General features: G+C 37.7%; 1 protein-coding gene across 1 annotated transcript in view; it reads left to right on the top strand.

The window, feature by feature from the left end:
• Positions 1 to 14,787, top strand: part of LOC110094251 (probable inositol transporter 2) — a 43,350-nt gene that overhangs the window by 2,608 nt on the left and 25,955 nt on the right. Inside the window, exons 5-6 of the mRNA XM_020819445.2 lie at positions 205 to 312; positions 915 to 1,511. Of these exons, the coding sequence (XP_020675104.1) occupies positions 205 to 312; positions 915 to 1,511 (705 nt within the window). The remainder of the gene's footprint in view (positions 1 to 204; positions 313 to 914; positions 1,512 to 14,787) is intronic.

Below are 14,787 nucleotides of genomic sequence, written 5' to 3'. Positions count from 1 at the left end.
AGAGGTTGTATGGTTTGTTTCCAAGCAAATGTATTAAAAAAGTAGAAGTTGCTATTTTGTTTCAACAAATTTATGGAAAATATGAACTGTGAAATAACTTCAACATTATTTCAAATCCAACACAAAAAAATTCAATTATATATAATAAAATAACTTCAATTTTCCCTATAGAAGTAAACCTTGTGACACTGCTTTTACTTTCAGGCACCTGGTACATGGAGGTGGATGCTTGGAATTGCTGGAGTTCCTGCATTGCTGCAATTCATTTTGATGGCATATCTACCTGAGTCACCTCGTTGGCTTTATAGAAAGGTTATTATGTTTTAGAAAGATTACAACAATTTTATAAAAAACTTGAAATGCATTTTCTATTGGCTCATTTGAGTAGCTTATAAATAAGGGTATAATTGATATGAGCTTGATTGAGCTCAAGTTTTTTTGGCTTGACTCTTTAAACAAACAAGCCAAAAAAATTTTATTTGTGTTTCGCTCCTTAACTTATCGAGCCAAACATGAACTGCTCATGAGTATAAAGTTTACTTAAAAATTATTTATAAATTTTAGCAAAAAAAAAATAAAAAATAAAAACAAATTATAAATTATAGCAAATTCATGGCACCACTTATATGTACATACATCTAGGAAAATATAAAAAATGAACATGAATATATACAATTTATATGTGTATATGCACTAAAATATATAAAATTATGCATGGACACACACACACACACACACACATATATATATATATATATAACTATTATCGATTTGAACCTGAGGACCTTGTTTGTGTTTGGTTCATTAAATGTAAACCAAATTAATCAAATTTGAGCTAATTATCAAGCTGAACACAATTGAGCATGACAATGAACTTTTTTAACATCCCTACTTATAAAAATTTTTTATGACAGGGAAAGGAAGAGGAAGCCATAGCCATTCTTCATAAAATTTACCCATCCAATGAAGTAGGAAATGAAATTCAAGAACTGAAAGAGTCAGTTGAAGCCGAGGTCAGGGAAGAAGGGACATCAGAGAAGATCAACCTCCTAAAACTCATCAAAACAAAGACAGTAAGAAGAGGACTTATTGCTGGCGTGGGGCTTCAGATATTCCAACAGTTTGTGGGAATAAACACAGTTATGTATTACAGTCCTACAATAGTTCAGTTGGCTGGATTCGCTTCAAATCGAGTAGCACTTGCACTCTCACTTATAACATCTGGTTTAAATGCTTTGGGATCCATTGTTAGTATCTATTTCATAGACAGAACAGGAAGGAAGAAACTACTAATATTCAGTTTGTGTGGAGTTATTCTTTCACTTGGTGTTCTTTCAGCAGTTTTTCATCAGACATCCACCCATTCACCAATTATTAGTAAGGTGGAATCAAGCCATTTTGCTAATTCTACCTGCCCAGCTTTTCAGTCTGTTTCAACTAGTTGGGATTGCATGAAGTGTTTGAAAGCTTCATCTCCTTCTTGTGGATTTTGTGCCTCTTCCATCAACAAGGTAATAAACTATCACATAAACTTTAAACCAATTTCAAGTTTTGATTTTGGCAGTTTTGATTATTTCGATGATTTTGATGATTTGTTTTAGTTGTTTTTTTCACAAGTTTCAAACGGCATTTCGTTGTTAGAAAGTATGAAAATGGTTTCAGAAATCATGTTTAATATGTAGTTTTCTTAGTAAAATTAAGATTGTGGAGCAGTTAAAAGATTAAAATGAATGGGCTATAATTATTATGCTTAATATCATAAGTTGAAATTTCATATTATGGAATATTTAATGAATTTTGGAACATTAAATCAATATTATTGTTGTATGCTAGAAAATTTAAGTTGGTTGAGTTTGTATTTTACGCTTTAGCAGAGTATAAAAATTCAGCACGTAAAAATGTAAGTAGTAGGATTAGAGAATTTTTTACATAGAAAATCCAGAAAGAGAAAAAATTACAGGGACTGGCCTCGTTGTAAAATCCACTATATAGCAAGTGATACAAAGATTTTTCTTTCTTCATAGTTGAAGAAGATGGAGAGTACAAATATTAAACATCCATAGAGGAACAGTTTATACCCAACTACAGGGCTTAATTTTTCAATAGGGATTATAGAAATAGATGTTCACAGGCAAACAAATGTATCCAATAGCAGTCTCAAAACTTGTTAGTATTCTGCACCCCTATTTTTAGATGTCAAAGATCGTGGAGTTTGAACATATATGCATGATCATTCCAAAATGTTGCGATGTAAAGCCATGTCCTTTGGATAATTATAAGGCACGGCTACTCTCTGTTCATCAATGTGGACCTACCATCGGGGCTGTGAAATAAGTAAAACATCTTTAACTATAATTTAAGTTTTTCATAAAGTTGATGCGTCGATCGGATTAAAAATGTTGAATTATTTTGCTTCAAAATATTTAAATTATTTAAAATGAATTGTAGAGATTTTGTTGGGCTCCGAAAATATTAAAATTTAGTTCAGAATATCAAAAAATATTTGTGGGGGTTAAAAAATATTAGAATAGGCCCGTTCGGACCTAAAATTGGGCCCAAACCGCTTTGGGTCCGTTGGTCCCATCAGTATGCAGGACACTTGCCGCCAGCATTAACATTGGAAATCTAATCTCCCGTATGCTTTAGCGTGTAAAATGTGCACCGTTTGGCACCTCCCCTTCCATTTTTTTGAACTTCTCTCTTTTTTTTTATTAAAGATATTTTTTCAAGAATACGATAGTTCTTTTTATTTATTTTTATTTAATTCCATGTAACTTCTCTCCATTAACTCATGTAACTCTCTTGTATAAAGTTACATAACTTTTTTCCTTATACCTCATAACACTCTCATTTAAAGTTGTGAAACCCAGTTCCTCCTTCAAGTATAAATACCCCTTCATGGGGAGAGGAACTTGCATCACTTCTTCTCTCCAATCTTCTATTGCTCTTATTCTCTTTCTCATCTTCATTTCTTCTTATATTAAAAGCATTCCACTATTTTGAATAGGCGATATAACCTATTAATCTCCAATGCCCTTCTTTGTTTAAAAGATTTTGCACTTTCCCTCTTTTCTTCTTCTTACATTAAAGACATTCCACTATTTTAAATAGTTGGTACTTGCTACCTTTTGTAGCTTTTAGCCTTTTAAGATTTTAGGTGTACATCTACCTTTCAAGGTTTTTGCCTTCTATGATCTTATGTACACTTATTCCTTCTGAGGCCTTTGCCTTTATAAGTTATTGAATAATCCTAAACGTTCTGAGGCTTTTATCTTCTAAGATTTTTGAATAAGTAGAGATTTTGTCAACCACTAATTCTTATGGAGTCTTTCTAGTGGGGACCTTTTTCTTTACTAACTTTCAATCGAGGCAACCTCATGGACATGTATTCCTGGGATTATTGGTGGAGTTCTTGCCTACCACTTTCTCTCATGTGGTCTTTCTAGTAGAGATCTTGTCCACTACTAGTTTCCCTTTGAGACTACCTCATAGGCATGCCTTCCTGTGGTTGTTCTTTAAAGGTTGCTTGATTATTTTAACTCGTATAAAAAAGGTTGATATGAATCCACCAGGAATGATTGACATATCCGTGGTTATTTTTCATAGCATTGGTTGATGAAGTTAACTTATGTGAAAAATATCAAAAGAAATCCACCAAGGATGTTGACCTATCTGAGATTATTTGTCAAAGGATTACTTGATAACATTAACCTGTATGAAGAGATCAAAATAAATCTATCAAGGATGTTTGAACTATCCGAGGTTGATTGTTAGAGTATTACTCGATGTTGTTTACTTGTATGGAAGTGATCATCGAGTAATCCTGAACCTTCCAAGGATTTTACCTTCTAAGATTTTTGATGAATCAAAAAAGTGTATATCTTCTAAGATCTTTAGCCTTTTGAGATTTTTGATTAATCCTATACCTTATAAGGCTTATGCCTTCCGAGGTTTTATATGTACATATATCTATTGAGACTTTTCCTTTGTGAGATTTTACGTACACCTAGTTCTTCTTAGGCACTTGCCTTTAAAGGCTTTGGATAATCCTGAATCTTTTGAGGATGTTAGTTTTTTAAGATTTTGTGTACATGTACCTTTTAAGGCTTTTATCATTTTAATGTTTTAGTTGTACATCTATCTTTTAAGGCTTTTATCTTTTATAGTTTTATGAACGCGTGTCTTTAAAAGATTTTGAATCATTCTAAACCTTCTGATGCTTTTACCTTTTGAGGTTTTTGAATAAGTGGAGATCCTGTCAACCACTTGCTCTCATGGAGTCTTTATGGTGATACACTATTAACTTTCCTTTGAGGCTACCTCATGGGCATGCCTTCCTGGGGTTATGGGTGGAGACCTTGTCTACCACTCCCTTTTGGAATCTTTCGAGTGTGGAAATTGTCCACTACTAGCTTCTCATAGTGGCTATCTCATGGACATGCCTTGATGGGATTATTCTTCAGAGTGTTGCTTGATTGCATTAACTCATATAAAACAGATCAAAAGGAATCAACCTAAAATATTGGACCTATATGAGGTCGTTTGTCAAAGCTTTGCTTGATAATGTTAATTTGTGTGGAAGAGGTCAGAAGAACTCAACTAAGGATGTTGGCATATCTGAGATTGTTTATCACAGCATTGCTTAATGACGTTAACCTATGTGGAAGATATTGAAAAAAATCTACCAAGAGTGTTTGAACTATCCGAGGTTATTTATCAGAGTGTTACTCAATGGCATTAACCTGTATGGAAGAGGTCGAATCGAACCCCCTGGGATCGATTATACTTTGATTGGGAGGCGTGAATGCCATGTGTATCCCAAATCAAAGGTGTAATTTGATCTATTTATATACTGTTACTACCTTTTCGAGGTTGAGACTAAGACATTGCACAAATAGTAGAAGTCCATCTTGAAATTGTATAAATTTGAGTTTCACATGAACAATTCTTGTATTTGTTGTAAGCTTTATGAATGGTGGTTATCAAAACGATTGTTATAGAAGCATAACATATTAGAGTGAGTTGTTCAACCATAACCAATATTTGAGATTTAAACATAAGTATCTCTTTGAGATTGTAGCTAAAGTTGCCCCTTATCCTGAATCCGTTTTCCATAAAATAATGATGTAACAACGACTGATGATTGAGAGGAGATATAATAATATTTGTTTACTGTTACTGTGAGGTTTCCCTTTGTTGTCTAACCTCCTCGAATAACTTAAGAATTTGATCTTGAAGTTTCTTCATCCTACACATATGGTCCTCTAAAGTGAGGCCTAGGGGAATTTGATCACTCACATTTTGTTGTTCTTGATTAAGGGATTGATTGTTAGTCATTGAAGAAGTATGTTGGAAATGTTTCCAACGAAGCCAAACTCTTGTATGGTAGAAAGTTTGAGTAGGTTGAGTGTGTGTTTTATGTCTTAGCAGTGTACAAAGGTTCAACACATACAAATGAAAGTAGTATAACCAAATAATCTTTTACGTGGAAAACTCGAAAAGGGAAAAATCATGAGGTCTGACCCAGTTATAAAATCCACTATGTATCAAGTGATACAAATATCATTCTTTCTACACTATTGAAGAAGAGGGAAAGTACAAAGATCAAATGTCTACAGAGGAACAATCTATACCCAATAATAGGGCTTAATTTTTCCAATTGAGATTATAGAAATAGATGTCCATTGGCAAAAAAATATACCCAACACCATGGTCAAATATTGTTAGTATTTTGGAGATGATAGTGATTTTTTATACTGGTTGTTGATGACGATGATGATTGTCGGAGACGATAGCTAGTAGTACTCGTCGGCGGCGATGGATAAAAAATGCAAGATAACTCTCTCTATAGCTATCTTTCTCTTGCCTCCTCTCATGTGAAGAATGATGGACTATTTAGAAGTTTTTGGGAGTGGCAAGCTCCATAAATATGGAGAAGATCTATATTAAATTCGGAGTGCTCCATCATACGGTCTATATTGCTTTCCTTGATCATAGAGTATTTATAAAGCATTTAAATGTCTTGATGATGTCAGAATTGAGTAATCTTTGGCTTGTTGGATTTGTCTCTTTGAGCTGCTCGATTCGACTATAAGCATGTCTAATTTGAAGATCATTTAGTCATCCAATGAATGCTCTGAAGCTTTCAAATATACTTTAAGCCCCCTTGATTTGAGCCAATTTGGGCTCGGATCGAATCGATTTTGGTGTCATTGAGTTCGTCTTGTCGAGACATTCAATTGACTATAAGTTTACTTTTATTGGAGTTTAAATGGCCCCAAATTTAATTTTAGTAGTGAGGCTGACTCTACGTTCTTCTCTAGAGATGATAGAGAAAGGCAGGTGATTTACAACGTAGACAAAGGAAAGTAGCCAATACAGTATGAAGAAAAGCCCAAACAGGCCTACAATCCCAACCCCCAACCAAAGCTGATACTCAGGGGCAACGATAAGCCACGAACTTATCAAGGTGTTGGAGAACGCGCGCCCGAGACAGGCAATAAAAAATGGTGATAGAACGTTCCAATCCCTCAAAGATAAAATGAATAAAGAATATTCATTCAAGAGGGAGAGTGTTGCCAAATTATTTCAACAAGTGTTGAGAACGGATTTAGAACTGCCGGAATGCAAGAGGCCTGAAGAATCAAAGCACACTGGTGACCCAAATTATTGCCCGTACCATCGGGTACTCAGTCATCCTATTGAAGATTGCTACATCTTCATGGATTGGCTTGAAAGAAAATATCAAAAAGGGGAACTCACATTGTCCGACAATGTGCTGTCTCATCCTAAAAAAGAATCAACTCGGATGGTCACATCCTCTTATGTACCCCTGGTTGAAGAAAGAAGAAAAGAAAAGAAGCAAGTTCAAGAAGAACAGTGGGAGACTGCGATCTCTAAGAAGACAGTGAAAATGTTGAAGCAACTCGAAGGAGTTCCGGGGGTGAAGTGGAAATCTCTTACGGAACCAGTACTAAATTTGAAAACTCTGCCTATGACACGAGCTTCTACTTCTAAACAATTCCCCAACCAAGCTGCCACTTCGAAGTCTGGAAGGGTAAAATCCTCCAAGAAGAAAATCAAGCTGAAGAAGCCCAAGGAAAAAAAGACCGCAATTCAAACAGTTATCGACAATTTGGATGAATATTACCAGACTGTGAGGTGACCTATGATGATAATTCTCTTTCAACAAAAGTATGTCGGGTCATCTCGGTGGCGCCGAGTACTTTGACAAAAGAATAATACATTGAAGAAGTCTCCTCTGAATCCTGTATGATGGTGTTGTCAATGGATTATAGTTTGGAGGACTTTTAATTTTCAAAGGAAGATCAATCAGACCCTAGCATAGCGTCTCGGATGGGACATGTAAACCTGGGTTGTGATTCTGAATCAACAGACGAGTCTCTAGACGCAACAATGGCTGATTCTGAAGAAAACACTCCATTAAATGACTTTGAACCGGAGGAGATTCCTCAAGTACAGTTGAGAAGCGGCAAGATACTATAGTCTCCACCGAAGAAAGGTTCCAATAAAGATAAGGAGAAAGAGATAGTTATCAACAATGATATTATCCCTGAAGATCCCAAAAAAAAGAATACTTCAGCCAATTGGATAGATTATAATATCTTATCCCATCTGAGAAAAATCCTAGCACAACTTAGCATATACGATGCCTTGGTAATGTCTAAGACCTTCGGGAGACTCTGATTCAGGCTCTCAAAGATCCCGAAAGATACGAGGCGTATTTTGCTGAACATAATTTGATTGAGGTTCTACAAGTTCGTAATGAGCCGTTCATCACCTTCTCTGAAGAAGATATGATGCTTGGGACTGCAGACCATAATCGTCCTTTGTATGTTACTATAGAAAGCGATAAGCTGATCATCAGTCGAATCCTGATCGATCCCAGATCCTTTGTAAATCTGATAAGTTTGAAAGCACTGAGATCCCTCGACCTTGATGTGGAACACCTCGGGCCAGATAAGCTGATGATGCATGATTTCAACGAAAAAGGGCAGAAAACCCTCGAATCATTCTTGCTTCCTCTTGTATTTGGAGAACTCTATACAGAAGCTAAATTCTATGTGATTTATGTGGATACTTTATTCAAGGCGCTACTAGGTCGTCCTTGATTGCATGAATATGGCATTATCCCATCAACATTACACCAGTGTATGAAGTATCTCAAAGATGGAGAAGAATTCAGGATCTCTGGCGACATTCAGCCCTTTACAGTTCATGAAGCAACAATTTATGAAGATGTACGGTACTTCATGCCAAAGAAGCAAAAGTTTTTGAGTTCTATTGAGGCTATAGCATCAAACTCAAAAGCTGTAAAGCGACCTAAACGAAAAGGTGAGAAGAAGCAAGTGGGGAGAAAGAAGGCAATGCCGGCTCTTCCTACATTACAGTCCATTCCCAAAAAAAAGAAATATGTACCTCATCTTGGGAGTGACACGGATGAAGATAATGTTACTCCTGTTAAATCTCGGAGAGTATGCCAGTCCATAGACGAATGGAGTAGGCATGTTGAATATTCAAAAGATGATTATGACTACGACTCCATCTATATGAATACGGTGCAGAATGTGTTATCTAGAAGAATAGACGGCTTATCAATTTCAGATAGTGTACTCGTAGGGACATGTGTTCTTTTGCAATATTTCAAAGAAATCATTTCGCGTGAGGTGCATAAATTTGAAGAACGCGCCACCCTCTATCTGCCTTCCCTTAAAAATGGGACCGTGCCAGGGAATGTATTATATTCTACAGGAATACATGAAGAAGAGAATCATAACTGGGATTGCATGCTCCTCGACTCTGAAGAGTTACTTCATACGAGGCTTCCTAGGTTTAATACCAAAAATATTCAAAGAATGCTACGAAAGCAAATCAATATTCCTACTACTAAACGATAACTTCTTACAAGCTTGGGCCTCTGGTATGAAAGGAATCCGCGTCCATTCCGACAAAAAGATACAGATGCATATAAAGGTATCAGATTTATCAAAAGAAAATTCGTCCGGAAAGAGACTTGCCAAGCAATCACATACATGGAAATTGAATCTGAGAATGGTGGTGCTGAAGAGACATGCGAAGCTGATGATTATGATGATCAACCCGTAGAGGCCAAACCTGCACCAGAAGAGCTTGAAAATGGTGGACAAGCAGCCACTATGAATGAGCTAAAAGAAATCAATTTTGGGACTGAGGATGACCCTCGCCGGACCTTTATTAGTTCTTTCATACCCGAAGATCAAAAAGAAGAAATAAAATAACTTCTTTGTGAATTCAAGGACTGCTTTGCTTGGACATATGCTGAGATGACTAGCTTATCCCCTGATGTAGCAGTTCACAGATTAGCAATCAAATCGGATATAGCACCTGTCAAATAAGATCCAAGGAGAATGAGATTGGAGATCGAATAACAGGTGATTGCTGAAACAAAAAAGCTTATAGAGGCAGGCTTCATCCGAGAAGAAAAATATGCTGATTGGATTGCCAATATCGTCCCTCTAAAGAAGAAGAACGGACAAATTCGTATCTGCATCGACTTTTGGGACCTCAACAAGGCGTGCCCAAAAGACGATTTTCCACTCCTTGTATCAGAACTAATAGTAGATAACACGTCCAACTACGACATGTTCTCCTTCATGGATGGATCATCAGGATACAATCAAATCAAACTGGCTCCTGAAGATGAAAAACACACATCATTCAAAATGCCCATTGGCATTTTCTGTTACACAGTCATGCCCTTTGGCCTGAAGAACGCCGGTGCCACCTATCAGCAGGCGATGACTCATATATTTAATGATTTGATACATCAGAAGATTGAGTGCTATGTGGACGACCCTGTTGTCAAAAGCACGGATTGAAGAGATCACATAGTTGACTTGAGAATTATTTTTGAAAGGATCATGAAGTATGATCTAAAAATGAATCATCTCAAATGTGCTTTTGGAGTCTCTTATGGCAAATTTTTCGGGTACTTTGTCCGTCATCGAGGTATCGAAGTCGACCACAACAAGATCAAGGTAATTATGGAGATTCCACCTCCAAGGAACCTTCGATAACTCCGTTCTTTACAAGGACAACTGGCTTTCATTCGGCGGTCCATATCGAATTTGTCGGGTAGGTGCCAACCATTCTCGAAGTTGATGAAAAACGTCATACGCTTCAAATGGGATGCAGAATGCCAGAAAGCATTTGACAGCATCAAAAGATATCTATTGAATCCGCCCATTTTGGCAGCACCAATTCCGGGGAAGCCTCTTATACTATATATGGCAGCACTAGAAGAGCCCCTCGGAGCACTATTGGCCCAACATAATGAAGAAAGAAAAGAGAATGCACTCTACTACATCAGTCGGAGGTTGACTGGAGCAGAAATTCGTTATTCTCCAATTGAGAAGCATTGTCTGGCATTGATTTTTACCGTCCAAAAACTCCGCCACTACATGCTATCTCATAAAATCACACAGATATCAAAGATCGATCCGCTGAAGTTCTTAATGACAAGACCAGCATTGACAGGTCGCCTGGCCAGGTGGGCAGTATTATTATTACAGTTTGATATCACCTATATGCCATAAAAGGCGGTGAAAGGTCAAGCCTTGGCAGATTTTCTCGCCGCACACCCAATCCCAGCCGATTCTCCACTAAATGATGATTTGCCCGACGAGCAAATAATGTAGGTCGAGGAGAATGAAAATCTACCATTCTGGGAGATGTACTTTGATTGGGCATCATCTATTAGACTTGTCCGACCTCTAAATATTGCAAGGGCCCGAACTGGCATTGGGCTCATTTTCATAGCACCAGAGGGAGGCATAATGAGGTTTTCATTTAGTTTGACTAAACCTCGTACCAACAATGAAGCCGAGTACGAAGCTCTAATAGCAGGATTGGAGGATTGGAGATTGCGATCGATGTCAGAATCCAACATCTCCAAATCTTCGGTGATTCTCAGCTCATGATAAATCAGGTCCTCGATATTTATAAAGTTGGCAAAGTTTAATTGGCTCATTGCCACCGACGAACCCTTGAGCTCCTGAAACAGGTGTCAAATGTTAAAATGGTTCAAATTCCTCGAGGACAGAATGCCAAAGCATACTGCTTGGTCAAATTGGCCAAGGAAATGGCAAATTTTAATGAGGAGAAGCCTATATTCATCGGAGTTTACAATCATCGGATCTTAGAACCCACTCTGTTACAATTTCCGAAGGCGAAAGGAATTCCATATTCAAGTCAGCAGGATGAAACCCCAGTTGACCCTCAACCTCTCCATCAGATCATTAGGGAAAATTATCCTGAAGAATATCACGTGGCCAAGAGATGTAAAGCTAGTCAAGCTTCAGAATCGTGGTGGTATTGTTTAGATATTAAAGTCGAAAATGATTGGAGGCAATCATTCATTGACTACTTCAAGGAAAACAAACTTCGAACAGAAAAGTTTATGGCCTCACAAATTCGAAAAAGGGCGTTGCGATACGCATTTGTCAATGATACGTTGTAAAGATGAGCCTTTGATCAAATGTGGCTAAGGTACCTAGGGACCAAGGAAGCTGATTAAGTGGTGATAGAAAATCCATTAAGGGTTTTGCGGAGCACATCAGTTAGGTTCCAAGATGACTGCTAAAATCAAAAGAATGGGTTACTATTGGTCGACTATGGTCAAAGATTGTATTGACCATGCTAAGAGGTGCCATGAATATCAAATCTACGGTGATGTTATACATCATCTTCTAAATCCACTACACCCAACAATAGCGTCCTGACCATTTGAATGCTGAGGCACTAATATTATCGGGCCAATAGATCCGCCGTCTTCAATGGGACACCGCTTTATTCTGGCAGCAACGGACTATTTTTCCAAATGGGCGGAAGCGGCTCCATTCAGAGAGGTCACATTGGAGCATGTGATCAATTTCTTTACCATAATGTCATCTACAGATTTGGTGTGCCACGCCGCATAATCTCAGACAACGGTACTGCATTCAAAAGTACAAAAATCTATAAGTTTGTTGATCGGCATAAGATCGATTAGCGATATTCATCTATATACAATCCAAGGGCCAATAGTTTGGCTGAGGCCTTTAACAAGACACTGGTGAAACTGTTGAAGAAGATCCTTACCAAGAACAAAAGAGAATGGCATACGAAGATGACAGAGGCACTATGGGCATATCGTACAACATATAAAACGCCAATCAAAGCCACTCCTTACTCTCTAGTGTTCGGTGTTGAAGCCGTGTTACCATTAGAAATTAAACTACCGTCACTTCGGGTAGCAATTCAAAATGATCTCACCCAAGAACAAAATGCTCGTTTAAGAATGGAGAAGCTAGATGCACTCAATGAGATTAGATTGCAAGCTCAACAAAATCTAGAAATCTATCAAGGAAGAATGATAAAATCCTTTGATAAGATGGTGCGCCCTCGGACATTTCAAGAAGGAGAATTGTTCATGGTGCTGAGAAGACCAATCATCCCACACCGAAGAATCGGTGGCAAATTCATACCTAATTGGGAAGGCCCCTTCATCATCGAGAAGGTGTATCAAGAAGAAGCTTATCAGTTGATCTATCTGAATGGTCATATGCCTATGCCTCCTATCAACGACCGACATTTAAAGAAGTATCATGTATGAGAATTTCATGACTAATGTACTTTACAATTATCAAAGTTTTATGTGCATAGCTATAAGTGCATGCTTACATTCATATTTTGAAATTATCTTGTATAGCAAGAATGCATTTATTCGGATCGACATCGCGCTGCGTGCCGAGATCCTCGAATAAATATTTAAAATCCCAAAGATACAAAGCCTATCCAAAATGTCCCTACAAGACAGGGGCATTTTAAATATTCATTTGGGTCGATATCATGCTACACATTGAGATTCCCAAATGAATATTTAAAATCTTAAACTTCAAATTTATTCTATTCTGAAATGTCCCTGCGAGACAGGGGGCATTTTAAATATTTATTCAGGTCGACATCGCGCTGCATGTCGAGATACTCGAATAAATATTTAAAATTATCAATTCAAATATTCTTTTATGCTAAAGAATACAAAAACTTCTTTTTCAAAGTATATGCATGTGATATTTCAAAAGATCGAGACAATATCTTCTCCACCAAACCAAGGTTCAAAAGTCAAGAAGAAGACTTTTGTGGCTACACACTCTTACAAAATTGAGCCGAAGAAGCTTGAAGTCTTTAGACAGCCTGAAGCTTAAGGTTCGAATGGGTATAAAAGGTCGGATCCAACACGCCCAAATATGGCTAGATCGCTGGCAGCACTGTCTACTCAACAAGCCATAAGAACGGCCGTAGTAGCGGAACCCCCACTTCGTCAACCCGTCAGTAGGGACTGTAGGAAGAATAAGGGCAAATTTGACTCGACAAGTTCAAGTGATCGTAGTCCACAAAAATTCTCCCAAATGACTGGAGAATCAAAGTTCTAGTGGAAGGATGAGTCTCGAACAACCACCTAATGTTCGTAGGCTCTAAAATCTGCAACCACAAAGGATGACTCAAAATCTACCAATTTCAATAAAATCAACGTTGGGGAGTGTAATTCTCATAGCTCAAGTCTGAAGCCTGAATGAGTGTAAATGGTCGGATCCAGCAAGCCCAAATATGGCCGGATCGCTGGCAGCTCCATGTATCAACAAGCCATAAGAAAGGCCGTAGTAGAGGAACCCCCATCTCAGTAACTAGAGGACAAAGAGCTATTAAATTCTAGCTCTTCCGATCTGATGAACTCAAGTGACTCAGATTAAAGTCTTCTCAAGTGGTTAAGGATCAAGATACTACCTACGTTCGGTACTATCAATTGAATCCAGAACCTGCAAATCCTTCAACAAATCCGTAAAGCACAAAGCGAGGATCGAAGGAATTTTTCTTCAACAAGTCCGTCAAAGCACAAAGCAAAGGACCGAAGAAAATTATCCCACAGTTCACACAAAGCCCAAGGCTGAACAAAGTGGATTATGTCATCAACAAGTCCGTTATGCACAAAGCTTAGGATCGATGACTCTTCGCCACCGACCTAGTATAAACCTAAGGGTTTAGGTCACCGGCATCTACCCCTTCATCAAGCCCGCCAAAGCTAGAAGCAAAGGGCAGAAGGCGTACAAAGTTTATGACAAGTCACCAAAGACAAATCAGACAACCCTTCACCAAGTCCGCAGCACAAAGCACAGGACAGAAGGATCAAAATCTCAGGGCTCAAGCAAAAGTTGCAGAATGAGTTTCCTGAATGACATCTACAAATGTCCCGAAAGACTGGGGGCATTTTAAATATTTATTTGGGTCGACATCGCGCTGCGTGCCGAGATCCCCAAATAAATATTTAAAATTTCATCCATCCATGGACATGTCTAAAAGAGCAGTGGAGAAAAAAAATTAGTGTGACATCCAAATAAATTTTTGGAGATCCACTAAATGAACATCCTAGTATGACATCCAAATAAAATTTTGGAGATCCACTAAAGAAAAATCTTATTGTGACATCCAAACAAATTTTTGGAGATCCACTAAATGAAGTCCTAAGCGTGACATCCAAAAAACCTCTTGGAGATCCGCAAAGTGAAAACCCTTGTGTGACATCCAGAATAAATATTTGAAGATCCACAGTGTCAATCATCATACAACAAACGTGATTCGCTCTATACACGAACCACATTTGTTGGGGGGCATTTGTTGACCTGTTGTATAAAACAAAAGAGAGAAAAAACAAAAAAAAATTAATTAAAATCCACGTACCTGTCCGGCGCC

Source organism: Dendrobium catenatum, unplaced genomic scaffold (genome assembly GCF_001605985.2).
Source record: "Dendrobium catenatum unplaced genomic scaffold, ASM160598v2 fragScaff_scaffold_372, whole genome shotgun sequence".
In the NCBI taxonomy this organism is placed as follows: Eukaryota; Viridiplantae; Streptophyta; class Magnoliopsida; order Asparagales; family Orchidaceae; genus Dendrobium; species Dendrobium catenatum.
The sequence above is the reverse complement of the archived record's forward strand: the minus strand, read 5'-3'. Positions and strand labels throughout refer to the sequence as shown.